General features: G+C 41.4%; 1 protein-coding gene across 2 annotated transcripts in view; it reads left to right on the forward strand.

Moving 5' to 3' along the window:
• The window catches only part of cacna1bb (calcium channel, voltage-dependent, N type, alpha 1B subunit, b), a 221,111-nt gene that overhangs the window by 81,089 nt on the left and 113,222 nt on the right, over positions 1-26,800 (forward strand). For both annotated transcript variants that reach the window (XM_085463201.1, XM_085463200.1), the window contains exon 5: positions 6,148-6,335. In XM_085463201.1, the coding sequence (XP_085319327.1) occupies positions 6,148-6,335 (188 nt within the window). The remainder of the gene's footprint in view (positions 1-6,147; positions 6,336-26,800) is intronic.

Here is a 26,800-nt window from a genome sequence, read left to right on the forward strand (position 1 = left end):
ATAAAAGACACCTGTCCACAGCCTCAAACAGTCAGACTCCAAACTCCGCCATGGCCAAGACCAAAGAGCTTTCGAAGGACACCAGGAAAAGTATTGTAGACCTGCACCAGACTGGGAAGAGTGAATCTACAATAGGCAAGCAGCTTGGTGTGAAAAAATCAACTGTGGGAGCAATCATCAGAAAATGGAAGACATACAAGACCACTGATAATCTCCCTTGATCTGGGGCTCCACGCAAGATCTCATCCCGTGGGGTCAAAATGATCATGAGAACGGTGAGCAAAGATCCCAGAACCACACGGGGGGACCTGGTGAATGACCTGCAGAGAGCTGGGACCAAAGTAACAAAGGTCACCATCAGTAACACACTACAACGGCAGGGAATCAAATCCCGCAGTGCCAGACGTGTTCCGCTGCTGAAGCCAGTGCATGTCCAGGCCCGTCTGAAGTTTGCCAGAGAGCACATGGATGATACAGCAGAGGATTGGGAGAATGTCATGTGGTCAGATGAAACCAAAGTAGAACTTTTTGGTATAAACTCAACTCGTCGTGTTTGGAGGAAGAAGAATACTGAGTTGCATCCCAAGAACACCATACCTACTGTGAAGCATGGGGGTGGAAACATCATGCTATGGGGCTGTTTTTCTGCCAAGGGGACAGGACGACTGATCCGTGTTAAGGACAGAATGAATGGGGCCATGTATCGTGAGATTTTGAGCCAAAACCTCCTTCCATCAGTGAGAACTTTGAAGATGAAACGAGGCTGGGTCTTCCAACATGACAATGATCCAAAACACACCGCCCGGGCAACAAAGGAGTGGCTCCGTAAGAAGCATTTGAAAGTCCTGGAGTGGCCTAGCCAGTCTCCAGACCTCAACCCCATAGAAAATCTGTGGCGGGAGTTGAAAGTCCGTGTTGCTCGGCGACAGCCCCAAAACATCACTGCTCTCGAGAAGATCTGCATGGAGGAATGGGCCAAAATACCAGCTACTGTGTGTGCAAACCTGGTAAAGACCTATAGTAAACGTTTGACCTCTGTTATTGCCAACAAAGGTTATGTTACAAAGTATTGAGTTGTATTTTTGTTATTGACCAAATACTTATTTTCCACCCTGATTTACGAATAAATTCTTTACAAATCCTACCATGTGGATTCATGGATTTTTTTTTCACATTCTGTCTCTCACAGTTGAAGTGTACCTCTGGTGCAAATTACTGACCTCTGTCACCATTTTAGGTGGGGGAACTTGCACAATCGGTAGCTGACTAAATACTTTTTTGCCCCACTGTATATATATATACACTCAACAAAAATATAAACGCAACACCTTTGTTACTGCTCCCATTCCCCATGGGATGGACGTAGAGACCTAAAATTCATTCCAGATACACAATATAACCATCCCTCCCAAACAGTGGTCACAAATCAGTCCAAATGTGTGGTAGTGGGCACATCTGCTATATTGAGATAATCCATCCCACCTCACAGGTGTGCCACATCAGGATGCTGATCTGACATCATGAGTAGTGCACAGGTGTACCTCAGACTGCCCACAACAAAAGGCCACCCTGGAATGTGCAGTTTTGTCTCACAGCAAAATGCCACAGATGCCACAAGCAATGAGGGAGCGTGCAATTGGCATGCTGACAGCAGGAATGTCAACCAGATCTGTCGCCCGTGCATTGAATGTTCATTTCTCAACCATAAGCCGTCTCCACAGGCGTTTCAGAGAATATGGCAGCACATCCAACCGGCCTCACAACCGCAGACCTCGTGTAACCACACCAGCCCAGGACCTCCACATCCAGCAGGTTCACCTCCAAGATCGTCTGAGACCAGCCACCCAGACAGCTGCTGGAACAATTGGTTTGCAAAACCAAACAATTTCTGCACAAACTGTCAGAAACCGTCTCAGGGATGCTCAACTGCATGCCTGTCGTCCTCATCGGGGTCTTGACCTGACTCCAGCTCGTCGCCGTAACAGACTTGTGTGGGCAAATGCTCACATTCGATGGCGTCTGGCACGTTGGAGAGGTGTGCGCTTCACGGATGAATCATGGTTCACATTGTTCAGGGCAGATGGCAGCTGAGAATGTCCCAGTTCTTGCATGGCCAGCATACTCACCGGACATGTCACCCATTGAGCATGTTCGGGATGTGCTTGACCGGCGTATACGACAGCGTGTACCAGTTCCCACGAATATCCAACAACCTCGCACAGCCATTGAAGTGGAGTGGACCAACATTCCACAGGCCACAATTGACAATCTGATAGACTCCATGCGACGATGTGTTGCACTGCATGAGGCAAATGGTGGTCACACCAGATACTGACCGGTTCTGGGTCCCCAGACCCCCAATAGCGCAAAAAAACTGCACATTCCAGGGTGGCCTTTTGTTGTGGGCAGTCTGAGGTACACCTGTGCACTACTCATGATGTCAGATCAGCATCCTGATGTGGCACACCTGTGAGGTGGGATGGATTATCTCAATATAGCAGATGTGCCCACTACCACACATTTGGACTGATTTGTGACCACTGTTTGGGAGGGATGGTTATATTGTGTATCTGGAATGAATTTTAGGTCTCTACGTCCATCCCATGGGGAATGGGAGCAGTAACAAAGGTTTTGCGTTTATATTTTTGTTGAGTGTATATATGGCATCTGACTTGTTTTAAATAATAACATGCTATTTAAGGTTATCATTTCTTATAAAACTGAAGAAGTGTAGCCAGCCAAAGAAAATGAAGACCTCAGAGGGGTCCCATATCACCTGTAAACACTGAGTCCAGCTGACACAGCACCTGTCAGTGGGAAGGAAAGGACACATTTCACTGGAGTGACACCAGGGGGATGTTGGCTTTGCAATATGGCTCTGCAAATCATCGTTAAAACTTGGCTCGACTTGTGATCAGCCACTACGCCTCATGAAACTCTGGAGGCACAAGGCATATGTTATACTCAGAGTATTTATTCTTTATTCTAGTTTCCATCTGCTGACATGTGTGCCAGCACATCCTTTAACCAAACTTTCTGCAGCCTGTCATGTACACCAATATTATTGTTTGTCACTTTGAGAATCCCAGAAAAGATTCCATTCCTTTGTTAGACAGCTTCCACGGCAGGTTGGAAAAAATTATTTTACAACATTCATTTCAGATATATAAAATATATAGAGCTCACCAAGTCCAAATTTACAATCCGAGATGGCAGCAGTGCATGTAGTAAAACTCTAAAATATATAATCTGTGCTGCTGAGTCGTTAAACAAGCCACACATAGAATACTGATGAGATTCTTCCCATGAACATGCTGTGGTGGTGTTTTCAAGCGCAACAAAAGTAGGCATTATGCTGTAATGCTAGCGATGCATGAAAGTTTCTACTTCACAAAGGAGCAAAACAAATTTTGTTTATCCGAGCTTTTCCAGCTTACCACTGGAAAGCACTGAACTCAGGAGTGACGTTACTCCCAGCTCTGACATCCAAGGGAAACTGAATGCAGAATACGACTAAATCATGCTTATCCAGCAGGATGGTTTACAGTGTTCTGGCAGCTGATGCAATTACAGAGATGGTGTAGATTCAGAGCTTCAAGTGAAAGCACACAAATTGCAGTTTGCTTGATTTGATGATATCTGAATTCTTTCCATACAAAACATAAACAGTTCAAGTGCATTGAAGTACTTTATTTGTTGTTGTTTTTTACTGCTCTGCGTATCAATTATTTCTGTTTATATCCACAATAAAACAGTTGTTATTGAGTTGTGTTTCTTTTAGTGATCATGCAATGCACATTTTCTTGATGAATCTCCTGACACCATCATCTAAGTTTCTCTGGCTTTGGCCAGGCGCTGGTGGTGATGCAAAGAAAAGATTAGAAAATGAAATAAAAGTCCGTAAAACATCATTCTTATATTTCATTACAGCTATTTTCACTCATTTCTCAACATCAATCAGCAAAGGTGGTGTTTAACCTGACTTCTCCCTACCATAAACTCTGTGTGACGGTGCAGCTCATTGTTCAGTGCATTCACTGCTGCACCCATCATATGTGCTGCCTCCTCTTTGCTCCATCCAAGCAGCCTTATTATATAAACAACATGCTATATTTCTAATAGTGCCAATGTGTCTGAAGCCTTTTCCTGTTGCGTGCTACATGTTAGAAAGGACATCAATGGAAAATATCCTGACCTGACTTACAAGAAAGGATGTCCCAAGTTCATCTGTGCCATCTTCTTTTCTGTTAAGTTAAAGAAGATACAAGAAATCTATTTTACAGATGTAGGTCGAGCTATGGTGTCATCAGTATAGATGAGGAGCTAAAAGATTTGCTGCTAGTTAAGTGCCTCAGCTGCAATGATAGCGTCATTCTTTTAAAGTGAGCCAAGCCAGAGAGCCAAGCTTGTAATTCCCAAGATGATTGTTGGACTGACCTTCACCTGTGGACCCGAGCTTTGTGCAGTGATTGAAAGCATGAGGCTGCAGCTTGACTCAGAGTTACAGGTTACTAGGTCAGTGGTCCTCACCTGAGAAAACCAGTGAATGTGGGTTGGAGCAGATTGTCAAGGGGGCCAGAGGCCTGTACCAGAACTGTACTCAAGTGCGGAGGCAGAATAGTTGAACTAAAGAAGTTTTATTTACAACAACACAGGGAAAACAAGGAGAGACAAACCAGGGACCTTAGCATGGCGTTATACACAATATAATTGTCATGGTCCTGCGACCATGACTCAGTGACTTTATGTTTATGTACTTATTGTTATTACTTTCATTATTATTCATGGCTGTTTTGGGATGGTTTGTGTTTGGGATTTTAGACACTGGGTTCTGGGTTTGTGCTCCCTCTGTTGGTCCCTGGTGTTAGTGTTCCCCTGTCTCGTCAGGTTAATCAGGTCCAGCTGTTTCCCCCATCTGTGTGTGATTTCCCAGTGTCTCTTTGTGTATTTATAGCGTGTGATTTCCTCTGCTCCTCGTCGCGTCGTCTGTGTTCCTACCTGGTGTAATCCTCTGCGTGTTCTCCCTGCTGTTCTCCCTTCGTGTTCAGGTTTGCCACTCCTCTGTGTAGTTTATCCCAGTTTAGTTTTGTCCTTAGTTCTGTTTGCCATCTCCACTTTGTGTTTGTTATTAACAATAAATCACCCTCACATCTGAATAAGTGCTGCGTTTTGGGTCCTCCTTCCACTCTCCACACGGCCGCTGCCCCGGACCGTGACAATAATGGTTAGTGGGTGGACACTAGTGTGGTGGCGAAACAAAAACCTAGAAACTTGACTTCATACACAATTCATTACAAGGCAGAGAATCCTAGTGTGGCAGCCCGAGGTACATTACATAAGCAGTGACTGGTGGCGTGGTGCTCACGGTGCACACTAAAGGGAGAGAGAGAGAAATGGTGTTAGTGGGTGCATGGGTTGGGCCAGAGATTATAGTGAATACTGAAATGGACTGCCTTACTTGGGTAGGAGGAGGCTGAGGCAGAGGTCCGAGTGGGTGGCAGAGGAGTGTTTAGGAGGTCTGACCTGAGTTTCCTAGGCCCCTGCGTGGGGTGGTGAAGGCAGGCAGGTAGTGCGGTTGGTGATACTGGAGTGTGACTGAGAATACTGAGAGGGTTTGTGTCCAGAATCCAAAAGGTGAACCTTAGTGGTGGTGTTGTGCCATAGCAGGCTGGCAGAGCAGGAGACCCGCCGACAAGGTAAGCAAACAAGGAACTTGGCTCTTGAGCTAGAGGCTGTTACCAACTTAGGTGGGTTGGTGAACTGGCCTAAATACCCTCCCTTGATTGCCCAGAATGAACTCCAGGTGTGCTGCTGGGGTGAGTGGATGGTAGGCCCGCAGCAAGGTGGGTACAGGAGGCAGGGATCCACACAGGCCACACCCAGCTGCTCACGCAGACTATGACACAGATGTGACTAATGGACCTGTGGTGTATTTTTCTTTGTAAGTGTTGTAGCCATGAACGATGACTGATTAGGAGTAGATGGTTGGACTTTTTGGAAGAATGTGAAACATTTTGGAAACATTGGGATAACACTGGTTGGTTACGCACACAAGTGCAGGAACAAGCCTATGCTGTATATGTCTAGTAGATTTAAACAGGCTGGCAGAATCATTTTCCTTTCTCTCTGTATCTCTCTTTTGGTCAGATGAGAGAACAGCTGACTGGCCTTGTGGTAATGAGCCCCCAGCGAGGACCTGTCCCAGTGGGAGCGAGTGTAAAGTGTACTGGACCGGACCCAACTTTGGTATTACCAACTTCGACAACATCCTTTTCGCAGTGCTTACAGTCTTCCAGTGCATTACCATGGAGGGCTGGGTGGACATCCTTTACAGCGTGAGTCTATCCACACTAAAACTTTGAACATCCACTTATTTGTTATATTATCCACAGAGATGTTATTTTTCCTCATTCTTCATCAACTTTTCCAGTTTTATTATCTCCATATTTTTATCTCTCTTTTTTGATAATGATATCAGGACATGTATTTTGCTGATCTGAAGAGCATGAACCCTTGTTCTAATTCTATGCACTGATCACAATAGTTTTATACTGTAGATACTTGTGGCTTGACTTCATTTCTTGTTCTATTTTTGCATTGAGATAAACCATGAAAGTGCATGAATCTCATGACCTTTCCTCTAGCACTTCCCTCAGTGCAACCTTTACAGTGTTGGCCTACCACTGGAGGTTAAGGTTAGACGAGCAGAATCATGCTGTTTTTAGCTTGTTTACCTGGCAGAACTTTAAATTTTCTGAAAAAAAAATTGTGCTTTGGGTCTGTGTGACCTGTTTCCTCCACACTCACATGGAGCACACATTGACACCTGGAACCACAAAGGTATTTCACATTGATTCATTCATAAAACTTGCAGACTTTGGACTACTTCATCTTTGACCATGCCTTTTTGTATGCATACTGTAAAACAATTGCTCAAATGTTGAACAAGTAAACAGGGGTCCGCTTCAGTGTGTCAGTGTCAGTCTAGGTTTCTGTTTGTATGGTAGTGTCACTGTTCAGTGTTAGTGTCCCTGTGCATTCACATCCACAGAATATGAGTCAGTCTGTTTCTTTTAAACGGAAACAGGAAAAAAGTCTTACGCTTCAACGCTTCATAAAAAAGACCAGCCCCCAAACAAATTAGAAGTTAAATGACCATAAATGAAATGAGAGAAGAGCTTAAAGAAGAATGTTGTCCACTCACTGGTGTTTATCTCCGATTGGTTATGATAAAGCAATCAGCAGTAACAAGTAAGTACGTAATGGAAAAATACATAAAAATTATCAGTCGTGTTGAAGAGATTGTTCAACCCAAAGAGAGACAGAGAACCAGAGTGCACTTGAGTGGAGTCAGAAAGTCACTTAAATTAAAAGATGCAAAGCGCTGCACACTGATGGCAGGAAAAAAATGTCTCAAAATGAGAAAAGAGTAAGCGAGAGAAAACGTGAGATATCCAACAACAATCTGACAAAGGTTGAGACAGACTAAAAGCAAACACACATGGAGGGAAGGACAGTAAGGAGTCTGTAAACTAAATCAGGCAGTAATGAGAGCAGAAAACTGGAAGGGAAAAGCCAGACAGAGGGAAACACAAGCAGGCACAATAAAAAGAAAAAAACACTTAGCAAAACAAGAGCTGGATATACAAATAAAAAATAACAAACACTAAGGATAATTACATGGATAATATAAATCTGTGAATCATGTTATTCGAGATGCTCTTTCTTCTTATGACGTTTTCAGTCCTGCTAAGGGAACACGAGGCACTCCCAGGTCAGACAAGATATATAATCTCACCAGCGAGTTCTGGGTCTATACTGCGGGGCCTCCTCCCTTTGGGCATGCCCACAAAGGGAGACATCCCGATCATATACCCAAACCACCTCAGCTGGCTTTTCAGTGGGAAGGAGTGAGTCTAGTTTGAGCTCCCTCAGGATGTCTAGGAGTACGTGATGTGAAATAGAGTAGTGGCACTAACATTGCAGTATACGACAAATGAAAGACATAAAAATCAGAGAGGAAGCTTTTTAAATTACAGGCTGTGGTCTGCAAAGCAAGTAGAAAAATGTGATATTTTTATTGGAATACCAGTTAAAGCATAAAGATGTGATCAATTGTGGCTGGAAGGAAAGGGAAAGATAAGCAATTTGGTTGGCATATTGAAAATTAAAGACTCACCCAAGATTCATTATGCACATTCACAAACATCACAGAAGAAACAACAACACTGGCTGTTTTTTCCAAAAGAAAGCGGCTGTAAATTTACTCTGTGGTTTTATTTTAGGGCATGAAGATGCCTCTTTCTCCCAGAGCCTTCTTAATTCTGTCAAACATAAATCTTAGATTTATTTTCTGTTTGTTTGTTGTGATGCAAAGACACATTTTCCACAGCTGGAGCCACCAGAGCACATTAAAGGATGAGAGGAAACATAAGAAAAGAGGGAGCCTAAATGTCACGTAACATTCTGTGCTTGGACTCAAAACAGAGATTTCTTGTGTCTTAGACAACTGGGTCACTGGGTTAAACCCCTCCAGCCTTTTAAGTTTCTAGTACTTTTCGTTTCTATCATAGACCCAGACAGTTTTGTTATCTAAACTCCAGCACCTCTTTTTTTTTTCAGTGCAGACAAAAGCGTGATAGTGCCTTGTGAAAACACACGATGCTAGAATTCAAGAGAAAAGATTCCCTAAAGGATGCGGGCTGTTCAGCCAAGCAGAATTAGGAAATAGCAACATGTCTGGGCCGATGTGGCAATGTCCATTTTTATCCAGAGCTTCTTGTTTTTTATTATTTTAACCCAATTAAAAACTGTAAACCAAAGTATCATTTATTGCAGTAGTAGTACTTACCAAATGTTGGGGATTTAGATGATTAAAGTTGCAGCTGCATGTCTTTAACTAAAGAGACATTCAGCTGCCCTGTATTGTGGTTTAATTCACAGTTCAAATTTCTTTGCATCTTAGTAATTAGCAGGGACATTATGGTTTGGTTTGGTTAGGTTATTTAAAGGTTTTTGAGCAGAATTACACACGGTAATGTACAGATTTGCATTAAAAAAAATTACCAGACAAAATGACCTCCAAATCTGAGGCCATGGTTCTCAGCCGGAAAAGGGTGGAGTGCCCACTCCGGGTCAGGGATGAGTTCCTGCCCCAAGTGGAGGAGTTCAAGTATCTCGGGGTCTTGTTCGCGAGTGATGGGAGAAGGGAGCCGGAGATCAACAGACGGTCCGTCACGGTGAAGAGAGAGCTGAGTGTAAAAGCGAAGCTCTCAATTTACCGGTCAATCTACGTCCCTCCCTCACCTATGGCCACGAGCTGTGGGTAGTGACCGTAAGAACGAGATCGCGGATACAAGCGGCGGAAATGAGCTTCCTCCGAAGGGTGGCTGGCCTCTCCCTTAGAGATAGGGTGAGAAGTTCAGCCATCCAGGAGGGGCTCAGAGTAGAGCCGCTGCTGCTCCACATCGAAAGGAACCAGCTGAGGTGGTTTGGGCATCTGACAAGGATGCCTCCTGGGCGCCTCCTGGGCGCGGTGTTCCAGGCATGTCCCACCGGGAGGAGGCCCCAGGCCAGACCCAGGACACGCTGGAGAGATTATATATCTTGGCTGGCCTGGGAACGCCTTGGTGTTCCCCCGGATAAGCTGGAGGAGGTGGCTGGGGAGAGGGAGGTCTGGGCTTCTCTGCTTAGGCTGCTGGCCCCGTTACCTGGCCCCGGATAAAGCGGATGAAGATGGATGGATGGAAATCACCGGACATTAGGCGTGCCACAAATTAAAAGTAATTAGCTGAACTGCAGAAGGATTCTATATCATTAAAGATACAAAAAAGCAGGACATTATGTATCATTTTCATGCAAACCAAACTGAAACTGGAAAAATTAGGAGATCGTGTTCTCCAAAAGTATCACAAACTAATCTGGATGCACAGAGACTCATGTCAGACTGCTCATGTTAGATATTGTCTAATTTTTGTTTCCATGAATATTTCCCAGTTACATGCAAGCCTGTCTTAAAAGCATTTTTCATTTCCCGCTGCATTCTTCCTTGTTACTCCTTTAAACCCCCACTGTGATGTTTTCATTGCCTTCATTTCAAAGGCGGAGAATCTGTCTGCAAAACTGCCACAAATACTGTGACCTCACTAAATCAGAGGGAATACATAATCGCCTTGGTGCTGTTGGTGTGATCCTCCTTTAAATGCATATGCAATGATTAGACAGCTGCACCTTGCAAACGCTTGAACGGGTGACAAAGTGCGACTCCAGCCTGGTGAATGGCTCATACAATATGCATCTGAAAAACATAAGTGCATTTGCCCTAATTATGGGTGATTAATGATGAATTCATCCATTTATTTGCTCAATAAATAAATACAGCTAAATTCTGTTAATTCTGTTTCTTTTTCCTGTTTTCCTCTGTTAATCATCCCTTGCTCTCCCTGTGTTTACATCCTTCTTTCAATTCCCCCAAACACGTCTCCTTTGCTTTTCCCTGCCTTATTTCTTTCTCTTTTCCCCTGCATTCTCTTCTCCCACAAGAAAGCAGCTAACTGGTACTACAGTGGGAGCCACTTACAGAGCCATCTTTCCTTCTTTTCTTCTTCTCGCTCTTCCTCAATTCACTTCAAACATCTCCTGTTGCTTTTCTGGCTCATTATCCTAAGCATTGCAGCCATGCACCGCTGTGATCCAAGAATGCCTTTCCTCTCAGTCAGAACGTTTTCTTTGCATTTTCAGCCTTTTACATTTCGTTCTGCTCAAAGTCATCCCTTTTTGATACACCAGTTATTTTTACTCTGACCAGTTTGTTTTGGCTTTTATCGCTGTATTTCTTGCCCACGTCTCCAACAAGAAAATTGTGTCCATGCACAAATGCAGAATGTGCATATACCTTCATTTCATCGTCTTTATGCCTGGTCCTTTTTTTTTTCTCTGCCATTGTGGAAATGTTTGTATGTGCATGAGCCTGATTTCTGCTCCCATATTTATTGATGAGTAACTGTAGACACTCCTATATCACTTAGTGTGAAACTGAGTCACTTATTGAGATGTGGAGAAAAGGCAATGTGCTGAAGAAATTGTGTTAGAGGCTATCAACTCTGTAATTTCAAAGCAAAGTCAACTGTAAAGGTAAAAACTAACAACACTTATACTCATCTGGCCAACCTCAGATACCTCGAATAAATAAAAAAATAAACCTGATAAAATTTGGTGCATACTACAAATGTCTTCACACACTTCTGTGTGCGATGGAAATTGTTATGACAAGAAATGCAAGCTCTTAGAAGTTAGAATTTACAAAAAAACTGCCGCCCCTTATTTTTTCCACACTTCATCAGTCTTTTCTACTTATTTTTCTTTTGGGGTAGCCAATCATCTGGCTCTCTCTCACCTTATTCCTAGCATCCTCCTCTGTCACACCAACCCTCTGCATGTCCTCCTTCACTGCATCTGTGAATGGTCTCTGTGGTCTTTCTCTCAACATCCTCTGTGTGATGTACAGGGAGTGCAGAATTATTAGGAAAATGAGTATTTTGTCCACATCATCCTCTTCATGCATGTTGTCTTACTCCAAGCTGTATAGGCTCGAAAGCCTACTACCAATTAAGCATATTAGGTGATGTGCATCTCTGTAATGAGAAGGGGTGTGGTCTAATGACATCAACACCCTATATCAGGTGTGCATAATTATTAGGCAACTTCCTTTCCTTTGGCAAAATGGGTCAAAAGAAGGACTTGACGGGCTCAGAAAAGTCAAAAATAGTGAGATATCTTGCAGAGGGATGCAGCAGTCTCAAAATTGCAAAGCTTCTGAAGCGTGATCATCAAACAATCAAGCGTTTCATTCAAAATAGTCAACAGGGTCGCAAGAAGCGTGTGGAAAAACCAAGGCGCAAAATAACTGCCCATGAACTGAGAAAAGTCAAGCATGCAGCTGCCAAGATGCCACTTGCCACCAGTTTGGCCATATTTCAGAGCTGCAACATCACTGGAGTGCCCAAAAGCACAAGGTGTGCAATACTCAGAGACATGGCCAAGGTAAGAAAGGCTGAAAGACGACCACCACTGAACAAGACACACAAGCTGAAACGTCAAGACTGGGCCAAGAAATATCTCAAGACTGATTTTTCTAAGGTTTTATGGACTGATGAAATGAGAGTGAGTCTTGATGGGCCAGATGGATGGGCCCGTGGCTGGATTGATAAAGGGCAGAGAGCTCCAGTCCGACTCAGACGCCAGCAAGGTGGAGGTGGAGTACTGGTTTGGGCTGGTATCATCAAAGATGTGCTTGTGGGCCTTTTCGGGTTGAGGATGGAGTCAAGCTCAACTCCCAGTCCTACTGCCAGTTTCTGGAAGACACCTTCTTCAAGCAGTGGTACAGGAAGAAGTCTGCATCCTTCAAGAAAAGCATGATTTTCATGCAGGACAATGCTCCATCACACGCGTCCAAGTACTCCACAGCGTGGCTGGCAAGAAAGGGTATAAAAGAAGAAAAACTAATGACATGGCCTCCTTGTTCACCTGATCTGAACCCCATTGAGAACCTGTGGTCCATCATCAAATGTGAGATTTACAAGGAGGGAAAACAGTACACCTCTCTGAACAGTGTCTGGGAGGCTGTGGTTGCTGCTGCACGCAATGTTGATGGTGAACAGATCAAAACACTGACAGAATCCATGGATGGCAGGCTTTTGAGTGTCCTTGCAAAGAAAGGTGGCTATATTGGTCGCTGATTTGTTTTTGTTTTGTTTTTGAATGTCAGAAATGTATATTTGTGAATGTGGAGATGTTATATTGGTTTCACTGGTAAAAATAAATGTTTGAAATGGGTATATATTTGTTTTTTGTTAAGTTGCCTAATAATTATGCACAGTAATAGTCACCTGCACACACAGATATCCCCCTAAAATAGCTAAAACTAAAAACTACTTCCAAAAACATTCAGCTTTGATATTAATGAGTTTTTTGGGTTCATTGAGAACATGGTTGTTGTTCAATAATAAAATTATTCCTCAAAAATACAACTTGCCTAATAATTCTGCACTCCCTGTACACACTATCCCTTCTCCTTAAAACCTTAACATCTTAATCTCTGCCACCTCCAGCTCTGCCCCCTGTCTTTTTGTCAGTGTCACCATCTTCAAACCATACATCACAGCAGGTTTCACTGCTGTCTTGTAAACTTTCCTTTTCACTCTTGCTACTTCTGTCACAAATCACCCCACTCTTCTCCATCCCTGCCTGCCCTCGCTCCTTTAACTGACTTGTGCACTATTCATTGCTTTGGATGGTTGATCTAAGGTATTTCAACTCCAGTCTTCACTTGCTCTCATAAAAACACATTTTCAGACACATGTGAACTCATAATTGTCCCACAAATCATCTTGGAAAAGAAAATGGACCCCACACAAAAAGTTATGACATAACACTGTTTACCATCGGGTGCTCAGTTGAGATCTGTGCACTTACATCCAATAATTGGTTGGCCAAACCATTCTTCTTCTCTCTTCATACCTGTGTATCTAAAGTCTGCAGTCTGCACACCAAGACCAAACAGCTATTCTGTCCATAGTGCTCCATTAACCTCCAGTAGCTGTGTGCCTGCACAAAATCCGCCTTTGCATTCAGGAGACAGAACACCTCTCGTAGTGTTGTGTTTTTCCACAATCAGTTATGTAGTTTCACATTTGGATGTCTAATTTTTACAAATATTTTATTCCATGATTTAATTTTGAATATTTTGAGAACCTTGCCAGACATGCCATTTCCTGCACACATCAGGGATGTCAATGATTAGAGATCATGTAAGCATATGATTAAGGGAGGCTGGCTAGTTTTTAAAGTACTTTGGCTCATCTAATTGCTGTTTTGGGGTTTTATTTCACCACTCATATGCAGTATTGGGCTCAGTGGACAGTGTTTGTGTTCCTGGGTCATTGACCCAGTGATTTCAGTTTGTTCATGTTCAGTTTATTTTGCCACATCAATGTTGTTCTCACTTCCTGTTTTTCCCGTATCAGCTCGTCTCTCATGTCGTTAGCCAGATTATGTTCAGCTGTGTACTCACCGGTCTCTCATTATCGTCCGCATCAGTCTGTGTGTTTAAGTCCTCAGTTTCCTCCAGTTCTTTGTCGTGTCATTGATGTTGATGTTGTCTACGCCATACGTGTTTCCAGTCCAGCCAGCCAGTTCTATCTTTTCAGTTCAGCCAGCTATCTCCGTTCAGTCAGCCCTCCGTTTCATGTCCTGTTTCATCCGCTCATCATAATAAATTCCCAGTCTTCACCTACCTGCGAGTCCTGCGTTTGGCTTCTTTCTTCCTCGCCACGACACAAAACCTGACAGTTTGATTTGCTATCTTTGAAAGACTTTACTTTTTTTCTTTTTACATCTTTCTCTTTAGCCATAAAAATACTATATTAGTATTGGTTTAATATTCAAAATGTGTTGGAAAGTTATACTGAGGTTAAGTTAAATAAATTTCCCTCTAAAAAGTTTTTTAAACTAAGAAAATATTGCATGTCCTGTTGTCACATAATATAAAGAGTTGAGATTAGAATACTGTCTATAATGCTATTTAGCTGTTATACTGCGGTACTCATACTTTGATCTTTTTAGTGGTTTGTTATTTCTAGTATTGAGTATTACGTTTCTAAGGTTTTAAAATCTAAAACCAAATTCCTCCTAAACAGGTTTTTAATTTGCATGTGCTGTTGTGGCTATATTTTCTGTTTTCATGAGGTTGCAGTGGACGCATACAGTATATAGATTCCCCTTTTGTACCTTGTGATTTTATAGTAGCTCAGTGCTTATATACTTTCTTTGAAGTCATCATCATTTTCAGTATGCATGTAACGGTATGAAATGAGCTCTGTTTCTACAGCAGTTTGGTAAAGTGAACAGTATAATACCAATAGCTTTCAAATTCTAAGATGTAAGGCATAGCCACAAGGTGACAGTAACCTTATAAATCCACATGCTGCTCATTTATCAGATTGCTTGTAGGAATTCTGGGTTACTTTTATTTCTTTAGGTTAAATATTTCAGAGGCAGTTGACATACTGTATGTGTCTGGGTGATTATTGTAGGTTACACAGTGCAAAACTTTTCACATTTGCAATTCAAACAGTCACCATTTTTCTGTGGTTATATTTCGTGAATGCAGCTTTGTAGCTATGTACAGTCCCGATCAAAAGTTTAAGACCTCTTGAAAAATGGCAACAAATCATATTTTGCATGGTTGGATCTTAGCAAGGTTCCAAGCAGAGCTTCAACATGCAATAAAAAGACATGAGAGTGAGACAAAACATTTTTTGAGCATGCAGTTTAATGAACTCAACGCTTAAACTGAGACAGCCCATATGGAAAAGATATATATAAATCTTATAAAGTTTGTATCTGTCTTGTGTGAAACTTGTATGAAAAGCATATAAGAGTGAAAACAGATATAAGATCCCTTGAAAAATTATATAATGAAACTTGTATGTTTTGGATACTTACTAAAACAATGTATGAAAGTAATGAGAAAGTGGCCACTTTCATGAGTAATCACATATAAGTTTTTACCATTTCTTTTCCATATGGGAGGCTGTTTTACAGCTGATCAATAGTTTAGGACCACATCCCTTTAAAAGGCCAAATCTGTGCATTGTCATTTTCTGTCAGATAGTTACACTGACGTATTGATAGCAAAGGCAAAAAAAAAATGTGTGGTCGGTTGTTGAACTGCATAAGCAGGGTCTCTCACAGTGCGCCATCACTGCTGAGGTCGGACGCAGTAAGAAAGTCATTTGGGACTTCTTAAATGATCCTGAGGCTTATGGAACAAAAAAGTGAAGTGGAAGACCCCCAAAAATTTCACCAGCACTGAGCCGGAGGATCCAGTTGGCTGTCCATCATGACACTGGGTGGTCCTTACGTTACTGGTGCAGACTGCAGCCCCATAACCATCAGACGGCATCTGAGACTGAAGGGCTTCAAAAACAAAAAACATCTTCAAAGGCCTCGTCTCCTTGAACGCCACAGAACTGGGTGTTTGGACGTTGCTAGAGAGCACCAAACATGGGACATTGAAAGGTGGAAGAAAGTTTTATTCTCAGATGAGAAAATATGTAATCTTGATGGTTCTGATGGTTTCCAACGTTACTGGCATGACAAGCTGATCCCACCTGAGATGTTTTCTACACACCATAGTGTGTGGGCACCATAAAGGTCTGGAGAGCTTTTCCCTTCGGTGGAACAATGGAGCTTCAGGAGGTGCAGGGGCTTCAAACAGCCGCTGGCTATGTCCAGATGCTTCAGAGAGCATCCCTCATGACTGAGGGCCCTCGTCTGTGTGGTAACGACTGGGTTTTTCAAAAGGACAACGCTGGACTTCTTCCAGGAGAATAACATCACTCTTTCGGACCATCCTGTGTGTTTCCCTGATCTAAATCCAATTGAGAACCTTTGGGGATGGAAGGCAAGGGAAGTTTACAACTTTTGTCCTATTTATCCCCATTAAAGTGTCCATGCAATAAACTGATGATGGCTTATGTTTTCCATGCAGTCTTTGTGACAGTGTAACATGTTACACTGTCACATATAAGGGAATAAAAAATTGACCTCTCACTGCAAAAAAACAAAGAAAGTCTCAGGACTCTAAAAATGGGGGATCAATTGCAGAATAAAGTAAGCTGGCAATTTAAATGTGGTTTATCAAAAATAAATAAACCAACAGAAAAACAGAAGGCATTTAAAGACGGTGTGGCAGGTTGTCAGGCAAACAAAACCAGATGGTAGGGTAAAGGTTGTGGCAAAAACAAGTAATCTAAGCAAAGAGACAGAAAAACAAGGCTGGAGAGTTTTATGGAAACACACAAAAAACAATCTGGAAGGGACCTGAAAGTTCTAAAGCGTAATATTCATTTAAGGTGTACTCATGCAAGGTAATCCAACTGTGCCCAAACATATTTGCCGTCGCCTGGCCTGTTTGAAGGGGTGGGTATGGGTGTGGTTCAGTTAGGCCTCAGTCACACTGGCGTAGAGACTAGTTCGTGACGCTCTGACAACCTCTGTTCAATGGGGAAAAAATGTGTAATCCCTGATGGACTGGCAAGTGGTTACTGGAGGTCAAGGGCCAAAAAAGTCACAAAGATACAACTGCATGGTAGACCCTTCAAACACCTGCCAAGCGCTCTCCAAGCAGCTGTGTAACTTTGAGGGCTGTGGCACAAACTGGAAACTGAGACGATTCACTTCAAAGTCAAATGTGCATCACAGCTAAAACCAAAAGTATTTCAACTTTTACTTTGTACCCAGTCTGCATTGCACTCTTTGCAGTTTCACAACAGCTTAGGGAATAGTTAACAAGTTGCAGACACATCACTGTCTTCCATACAAACTACAAAATCAACAGATTTCCCATGCAATAGCCTCTATACGACCAATTTCACCTAACAGCAAGCAACTTCCTGCAACTCCTCACCAACCAGTAGTGAAATAAACGTTTTTTTTTTCTTAGCTACCTGTGATTACTATGCGTTCACTGAATGATCTCTAGGCCTGCATGATTGGGGCTTAGCAATCAGTTGAGATGTTAGGCCTAAATCATTAAGCACAGCGCAGGCCAGGAGGGGAGTGAAGATGGCAACCATTCATTCTCTGGTAACATGGCCTAGTGAAAATACATCCATTGCACTGACTTGTTTTAATAAATCCCAAAACCCAAATCAGACCTTATATTAAAGATTAATAGGATAGTGCTAAACAATTTTTCTTTGGCTTCCTCCATCAGGCTGTGTGAAGTGGGACGTTTGATTTTTCTTCCTCCTATCTTGACCAGAAAACTCTGGCAAAAATAATTTTAAATCTCGAGTGCTTTTTCTGTGATTAAATAAAGGTTAAATAAATAAAATATAATGAGCCGATCGAGTGGTAGCAACAGTCAAGAGGATCGGGCCACTGGGAGCTAAAGAAAATGTATAAAGATTTCATAAAGTACTGTTGCTGCAGTTGAACCAAAGGAATTATGGTGGGAGATAATTCTTAACGCTTTATTCACTCATAGCTAATATATTTACTTAGTCAGTTGAAGTCATTGACATTTCTAACTACAAACATTCATGGTGAAGGACCAGATGTAGTTCGTTTCAAAAGAAGCTTTTCCATAATCAACTTCCCTTGTGGGATATATTGAACTTAAAGTTATGTGAAATTCACTTTAGTGAAATCTAAATGAAAATGAATTTATTCTCTTTGGTAAATAACAATAATTCAAAAAGATCTGTCTTGAATTTTTCTGAGATTCCAACTATGACTAAACAGTATATGAGTCTGGGGGAGCTGTTTCCCCAAGTTCTCCTGGAGTAGATTACGTTATGAATTACACCTAATCCACACATATTAGAATGGTAAATGGCCTGTATTTATATAGCGCTTTACTAGTCCCTAAGGACCCCAAAGCGCTTTACATACCCAGTCATCCACACATTCACACACTGGTGATGGCAAGCTACATTGTAGCCACAGCCACCCTGGGGCGCACTGACAGAGGCGAGGCTGCCGGACACTGGCGCCACCGGGCCCTCTGACCACCACCAGTAGGCAACGGGTGAAATGTCTTGCCCAAGGACACAACGACCGAGACTGTCCAAGGCGGGGCTCGAACCGGCAACCTTCCGATTACAAGGCAAACTCCCAACTCTTGAGCCACGATCGCCCAGATAGAAGAGCAAGAGAAGGCTCAGATGAGTTGGAATGAGGCTGGAAGTTCAAGGGAGGGTTAACAAGGAAATACAGGAGATACAAAAACAAATTCAGCAGAATAGCATCGTAAGTGTACTTGTGTGAATGCAGGGAAGCGGAGGCATTAATATCCTGAACCCATATCAATTCATTCTTGGCAAAGAAGGGAAAGGGTGAAGTTTTTGATATCATAAAGTAAGAAGAATCATTCAGGCAGCTTTGTTCTGTAGATTTCATACTTTCTCTCACCCAGATTTCACCTTGCAGATTGATGACTGCGCTGCCGCTGCCCAGAAGGGGATCATTCAGACCTTCTTTTCTAATAGTGCAAAAAAAAGAACATGCAAAGTGTCTCTCCCCTTCATTACTATCTTGCCCCACAACCTCCGCCTGACAAGGCCGTTTCCTAGGATCCTGCAGTCTCACAGCAGCTGATATGGTGGAATGAAGCACTGCTGTCTTCCACGTTATCCTGTAGCTTGAGGGAGTGGTTACAATGAAGGTGCATGGCAATAGCACTGCAAGCAGCATTAACAATTAAGTGAGGAAATCCAGTTTGAATATTGTGAGCTTCATGACTTTTCTTTTTATAACCTTTTTCTCAACTAAGATGTTGCAGGTCAGAAAATGATCATTCGTTTGAAGAGGCCCTCTAACTCTCTAATTGTAACTAATGACGCAGCTACTTTTTTCTTGATGGTGTAAAGAAGTCTGAAAGACCAATCCAAGACCTGATATGCGCTGAAATCTGCAGTGAAGTCATTAAAACAAGAGGGCAACTTGGTAGGGGGCAGAATGTCACCAAACTCACTCAGCACTCCTTCTTGATGTTATAAGCATGAAGCAGGGGAAAGGGGAAGGCAAATGAAGAGAGATTTCAGCTTATGCTAATGATCAGAATGTTGCCAGCTGCTGCTGAGCTGTGCTTTTCCCTTGAGAAAAATATCCTCACGCTATCGGAGTTGTCTTTTTCAGCTGGAGGCCAGACTATGGTTGAATACAGATCCATCCAGAGAGAAATTATTACTCCAGAATATTCCAGATTTTCCTTGAATAATTTGCTCACAACTAAATAATAATAATCGATTGCATTTATATAGTGCTTTTCTAGACACTAAAAGCACTTTACAATTCCACTATTCATTCACTCTCACGTTCACACACTGGTGGAGGCAATCCACAGTTGCAGCCACAGCTGCCCTGGGGCAGAGTGACAGAAGCGAGGCTGCAAGATGAGATTCCCAACCCCTTGAACCACGGTCGCCCAAAAAGTTGACTTGTTGTAATACTAACAGTATTTTTTTTGTTCCAGTATTTATTTTTTTTTACCAATACATTGTTGTTTCACAGGTGTGAGTCGCTTTTGTCCCAAACACAACATGCCTGTCCTAAAAACACCTAAAACACATTGAAATAACTTTAATTGTCACCTTAAGATTATATTTTAGATCATCATTTTAGATCTTGTTGCCAAAATGCACCAGGAACTAGATCCGAGCTGCACAGCCCATTCTGTCATTTTTCTCTCTCACTGTAATCCCCATGAATCGTTCTTTGGCTAAGTTAATTATTAGGGGTAGTTAACCTTTTAAGCCCACGGGAGAGGGCATGTACCCATTAAATATTCTTTGCATATGCAACTCTCACGTTTCTGGGTCATTTTGACCCAGCATTTTCAGTTTCTTGTATTTTGGTATTTTTCTGTATTATGGTTTATTTTCTGATTCTTTAGTTATCCTGTTTTGAATGTTATAATCCTAGGTTTCAGTGTTATTCTGGTTAAGAGTTTGTTCTTAGGTTTAGTTCAGTGTCTGGTCTGTGCCTATCATGTTTCCTGTTTTACTTTGAAAGTCTGTGTTCTAGGTGAATGTATTGAGTGTTGCTTCCTTTTGGTCTCGTCATGTCTGATTTCTCCCAGCTGTGCTCTCCTCCTGTGTCTCATTCCCCTCCTTATTCCCAGTGTATTTAAACCATAATACAGGAAAATACCAAAATATAAGAAACTGAAAATGCTGGGTCAAAATGACCCAGAACCGTGACAGAACCAGAGGAGTTGTACTTACATAACATGCATTATTAGAAAAAATGTGTTAAAAAAAAAAGATTTTTAATTTTTAATTTCTTTGTAGTTTATTTTACTTTTTTGCAATTTATGCAGTTACTTTGGGTGTACTGCACACATAGTGTGTGAATGTGTGTGTGAATGGGTGAATGACTGAATGTAGTGTAAAGCACTTTAGGGTCCTTAGGGACTAAGTACAGCGCTATACAAATACAGGCCATTTGCCATTTATTAAAATTTAGGATATAATGATTGTATTGATGAATAGCAACTTGAAATGCTCCAGAAAATGACACTACAGCATGTAAAAATGTAAAGATAAGCTCTGGCAGACTTGGTTCTATGGTGTGCTTTAAAAAGGCAAGATTAAAGGTCATGGGGAAAGGTCATGGTCATGGTTTTAAGCATGGTGTGTTCTCTTTTTAGTGGGTAGAAATGAACCAACCTTGGTGTCATAGACCCATTTCTGTAATATACTCACATATCTATACTATTGCTAATATATATTGTAATATATCTATATCACTAAAGCACTTCTGGATGGATGCAAACTGCATTTCGTTGCCCTGTACCTGTGCATGTGCAATGACAATAAAGTTGAATTCTATTCTATTCTATTCTATTCTATGTTTAAAAGTTGCAAGCTAGAAGTTTCATTCCAACCTTAGACTGTATAGAAATAATGGCATAGCCAGTCCTTCTACAAGCAAGTCCAGGGAAAAGGAATTGAAAATATGTTACAGTGTCTTTGCCGTAGCTGCTATGATGTTAGGGCCTATGCTTTGAAGCCTTGAGCTGAACGTTTTTTCCAGTGCCATTATATTTTTTTGACATCATAAGTAAGGGTGGATCTGACGGAGGAACTGAGGAAATTTTCCAAATGCTTTAAATATAAATAAAAACAGGGTGGAATGATTTGCAGTTAAAGTAGCCTTTTTAAGAAAAAATATTAGCTCATTTTTAATTTGATGGCAGCAACACTACTCGGCAACAAAAGCCTGGAGAAGTAAGTGGTCCTAAAAAGAAACAACTGAAGGAACATTTTGAAACTAATTAAGTTAACTGGCAACAGGTTGGTAACATGAGTGGGTATAAAAAGGCAGAGTAAAGATAGGCACTGCATTAAAACCAGGCTTCAAGTTTAAAATAAGCTGCTATTTTTCTTGAAATGGTACATTTTCTCCGTTTAAGCATTGGATACATTTTCTATGTCCCATTGTGAATAAAAGATATGTTTGTGAGATTTGCATTTCACACAGCAACTCAACATTTTTGGAATTGGGGTTGTAGAATAGAATCAACTAGAACAGAAATGTCCTTGCACTGTGTGAAAAATTCAGAAAAAGTACAGTGAGTGTTGGGTAGGTAACACACACACACACACACACACACACACACACACACACACACACACACACACACAATATTCTTGCACAATGAAAACTAATTATTTCAGTGGGAAATTCCACATGAATGTTTTTGGGTTTTTTTTGCAGATACGATCATTATTGGATGGGCTATTTTGATTTTGCATGACTGAGTTGGAATAGAAACTGTTCACAAGTCTAGTAGCACAGATTCTGGATGAGCTGTAAGATGTTCAAGAGGTTGACAGGTGAAAACTATGGGTGCTGGGGTGTGAACAGTCACTGATATTTGTGTCTCTGAAAAAGATGCAGGTTTTTGTGATATTATACAGGGAGAAAAGAAGGCAACAGTTGTTCATTGTATTTATGACCCTTTCCAGAGTCTTTTTTTGTCTGCCGCAGGACAGTGCATGTATCACACTGTGATGCAGTATGCCAGAAGGCTTCCTATCGAGCAAAGGTAAAAGGCCACCAGCAGCTTTTTGTTCAGGTTGCTTTATCTCAGCGCTCTCAGGTAGTGTATAAGCTGCTGTGCCTTTGACAGGAGCCATGGTATTAGAAGACCAGCGAACACTGTATGAAATGTGGGTTCCCAGGAAGTTAAAGGTGTGAACTCTTTCCAGTCAGTGTCTGTTAATGAAAACTGGGAGTGAGTCTGTGCTGCACATATTGAAATCTACACTGACCTTGTGTTTTTGCAGTGTTCAGTATCAGGTTGTGTGTTGAGAAAAGTGTCTTAGTCCTCAGATTGCATGACTATGGTTGATGAGGGTCACAAACTGAGTGTAAATGGAGTGCCGGATGGGTAAAGGACTCCCCACACAGCAAGAGGAATGCACCAAAATTTGATAGTTTGTGGATAATCCATCAATCACAAGTAGGCCCACCCTGAAGAAAAACTTGCTTTGATCATAAAGGACCACAATTTACAAAATAAACATCCTACGTTTTTATGTTACTGTACAAAATAATACATTAAAGCAGATAAAAAAATCAATCAATAACTGGAAACAGGAAGCCTTTTCACAGTTTTCAACATGCATGTCCATATTGCCATCTTGACCTTGCCCCTATTGACATTTTCTTTTAGCAGTAAATCCACAACATCGATCTCCAAAAGACAGCAGAGTATTGCATTTATTCACACTTTGAATACTGCTTTAGCTCTAGGCCAGTCAGTGGGGAAGTGACAGTGTTTTAGCAGCAGCAGGATGTGTGGGTGGTTTCTCAACGCTGATAATGTGGCAATCTTCATTTCATGGCTCGTGATTTTATTACATTTCCTGCGTCTCTCCTGGTGACCCAACGGCTGCCATCAATTTAGTGGCAACCCTAATTACCTCTACTCTGTCATGTTCAGAGTTTACACTGAAAAACTGATCCATAATTACATTACATCACATGTTTTCTTTGCTTTTGTGACTCGTATTAGTTTGCACCAGTCATAACTTAACAATGCTTTTGGTATATCTGTAGATCTTTCTATAGCACTGACTTCTGGCTCTGATTAAACTCTTGCCTTTTTTGGTATCTGAGATTAATTTTATTGTTTGTGAGACACATGAGCTTGCAGGCAAATTTCGCAATACATTCGTTAGAGCTCTGTGAGCAACACAGGCAGGTGCACCTTGACCTCAACATGGTGACATCTTGTGCTTTCAACTTCTTGTAAAAATAGAGGACAAAGCAACAAGATGTGTGTGATTCAGTTGTCTTTGTATGAATCCTTAAAATTCACGGGACAATTGAAGCTAAATTTATGTTATGTATGTTCACCATCCCTTTACTACAACACAGCTACCAAGAAAGAGAAATATTAACTTAACACCATCAAAAAAACTTCTGATTATCCAACCAGACCAACATACAACCAAAAGTAATATTTAACCCTGTGAAATCTGCATTTAAACATGACTCCTGAATTTAGCGACATCAATATCATGAAAAAAAAACACAAGTGCAACATCGAGACCAAATCAAGCTCCATACGAGAAAATCACGTCATATTTCTTTCCTACCAATCTCTCTGTTGTCAAACTCTGGAAAATAGATGTTTATGAGTGCAAGTCCACTGAGTCCTTGGTCAGTCAGCATAGTGAGAAAGATTATTCACAAGTAAAAAATACATAAGATGGTTATTCAGGGATGTGCCAATAAATTCACCCCAAGGTCAAGCTGCATAATACTCGGAGAAATAGCAAAAAAAAATCAAAATCATCTCATGCTCTACGGGTCTCAGATAACCTGTTAAATGTTACTTTTTAAAGTCCATGACAGCAAAAATAGGAAAAGAGTGAATATGTCTGACTATGGCATGTTGCAAATGCTTTCCCGGAGAAAGCCTGTTCTCTAAATAAAATATGGCGTGGCCTAGGTTTGCAAAGTTGCACCTGAACAAACCACAAGATTTTGTTATACATGTAGTTCATGGTCGACCCAGTGACTGCAAGGTGTTCCCAAAGTATTCTCGAGACAAAAGTCAGGCCATCTGTCTGTCAGCGAAAGCTCTGCTGATATTGTAAAATGCAACAGGACAGTGATCCAAGTATAGCAGCAGATTTACAACAGAATAGCTGAAAAAGAAAAGAATCAAGGAGTTGCAATAGCCCAGTCAAAGTACAGACCTCAACCCAATTGAAATCCTGTGGTGGGACCTTAAGAGCTGTGTGTAAACAAATGCCCACAAACCTCAACGAATTAAAGCAATACTGTAAAGAAGAGCAGGCCAAAATTCCTCCACAATGATGTGAGAGACTGAAAAAGTCATACGTACCTTGTGATGAGTGTGTCGCCTTTCGCTAAGAACTCTATCCTGATGTCTCTCACTCATATAAAAACTGTGTACTGCAAAGCACTGACTTAATGTCTTCATAGTTTAGGCCAACCTCAAAATAAAATCTATGAATCTCTCCTGCGGGGGGTGTCTCCTCCATTGCTAGGTTGAATATGTCAGTGCATGGACTTAATTAAAAATGTAAAACTTTTGCGGGAAATTTAAAAGAATAGGCTCTGCTGTAGATATTAACTAGAAGTTAGCCTGCGGGAATTATTTTACAAGTCCCAAAAAAAATAAAAAATAAAATACGGCCTCTTAAGTGAAAGAGATGACCAGATATTCAAATCCAATATGTCAGAAACAAACAGAAACCTGTTTTGACATGTTCTTCTTCTTCTTCATGCACCTCTCTAAAGATCTTATATCCTCTGTGCCGCGAGAGCTGTTGAGCACATTCACTGCAGCTAGTTGTAAATGTTTCAAGGCTGTAAATTAGCTGCTGGATTGATTCAGAGAGGCTGACTTCATTTCACCAAGCTTTGTGTGTGTGCGTGTGTGTGAGGTGGCAGTTCTGTGAGCTGAGAGTGGGAGTACACTGTCACCCCACAACTGCATGATGCATGACTCCAAGTTTTGTTGGAGTTTTCGCTTTTTCCTCACTGATCATTCAGAGCAGTAAGCCCGCGATGACTCACGGGAATGACAGAGGTGGGATAACGATATCAAGTGAACTCATATAAAAACCTGAGACTTGGTGAAAATAAACCATTGCCACAAGCCAAAGGTTGTTTTTAGATATCAACAAACTGAATGTTTACTCCTTTGGCACCTTTCTACAACGAGGCAATTCAAAGTAATTTAAGACAGAACAAGCAACAAAAAAGGGAGTAAGCTAAATTTGGAGATAGGAGATAAAATAAGTGAAGACTCCCAGAAATGGAAAAATACACTCCAGCTACACTTCAATGGAAGTTATGATGGAATACTCCCAAATGAACTTACAAACAAAAAAGTTAAAAGCTTTGATTTCAAAGAACTGAGAATTGCTTGCAGATAGCAGATTGAAGGGTTTTTTTTTTTTGGTTTTTTTGCTGCTTCTCTGGGTTTAATTTTATCTCTGAATCATTTACTTCTTCTGCTCAAACAAAGGGTCTGACGTGTTATTTAGGCGTTGTACTATTCAGGTTATGTAAACTGGTGCTTAAAATTTAGGTCCGAGTCCATGCTGATGCTGAGATTTCTAGCACTGTTTCTCATCAGTTTGTCATCATCAATAGTGCTTTGTCGTGTTTTTTATTTTGTTAGATCTGCCCTTGTCTCCTAGTGTTTACCTTTTCACAGTGTTTCATGTGTTTCCTTCTCTTCCTTTGTGGGCTTATTGAGCCTTGGTTAGACACATCCTGTTTTATTTTTCCTAATTTCTTTCCTTGTTTGCTTTTTCCTGTTTTACTTCCTGTCATTGTGTTTCCCCCACACACTGTCTTGTTAGTAGGGTTGGGCGATTGAGTCCAAAGTCCAGTCGTGGCATCGCCTGTGACGCTAATAGATCAATATCTACCCACTATGCTAGCACAGTCCACCCTTTATAACTACAAACACATGGGTGGCTGAGAAACAAACAAAGTTTATTTTTCACTTGCAGTATGAAGAAACATTTACACATTGATGTACAACACTGATTTTCTTTAGCCAACTTCAGTTAGTTAACCTAATTGCACAGCGAGAAGTTGTGATATTTACCAGCTCTTTAATTTTTTAAGTAAACTTATATAATCCTACTATAAAGGTTTAACCATAAGTTTTTCCCCTGTGTACAATATTTCACCTGTTACTCCTGCAATCTTTACCATGCCATCCTCACTCACT

This window comes from Copadichromis virginalis, linkage group LG7 (genome assembly GCF_057382275.1).
Source record: "Copadichromis virginalis isolate Kocher_CV1m ecotype Utaka linkage group LG7, C_Virginalis_male_GT1.1, whole genome shotgun sequence".
In the NCBI taxonomy this organism is placed as follows: Eukaryota; Metazoa; Chordata; class Actinopteri; order Cichliformes; family Cichlidae; genus Copadichromis; species Copadichromis virginalis.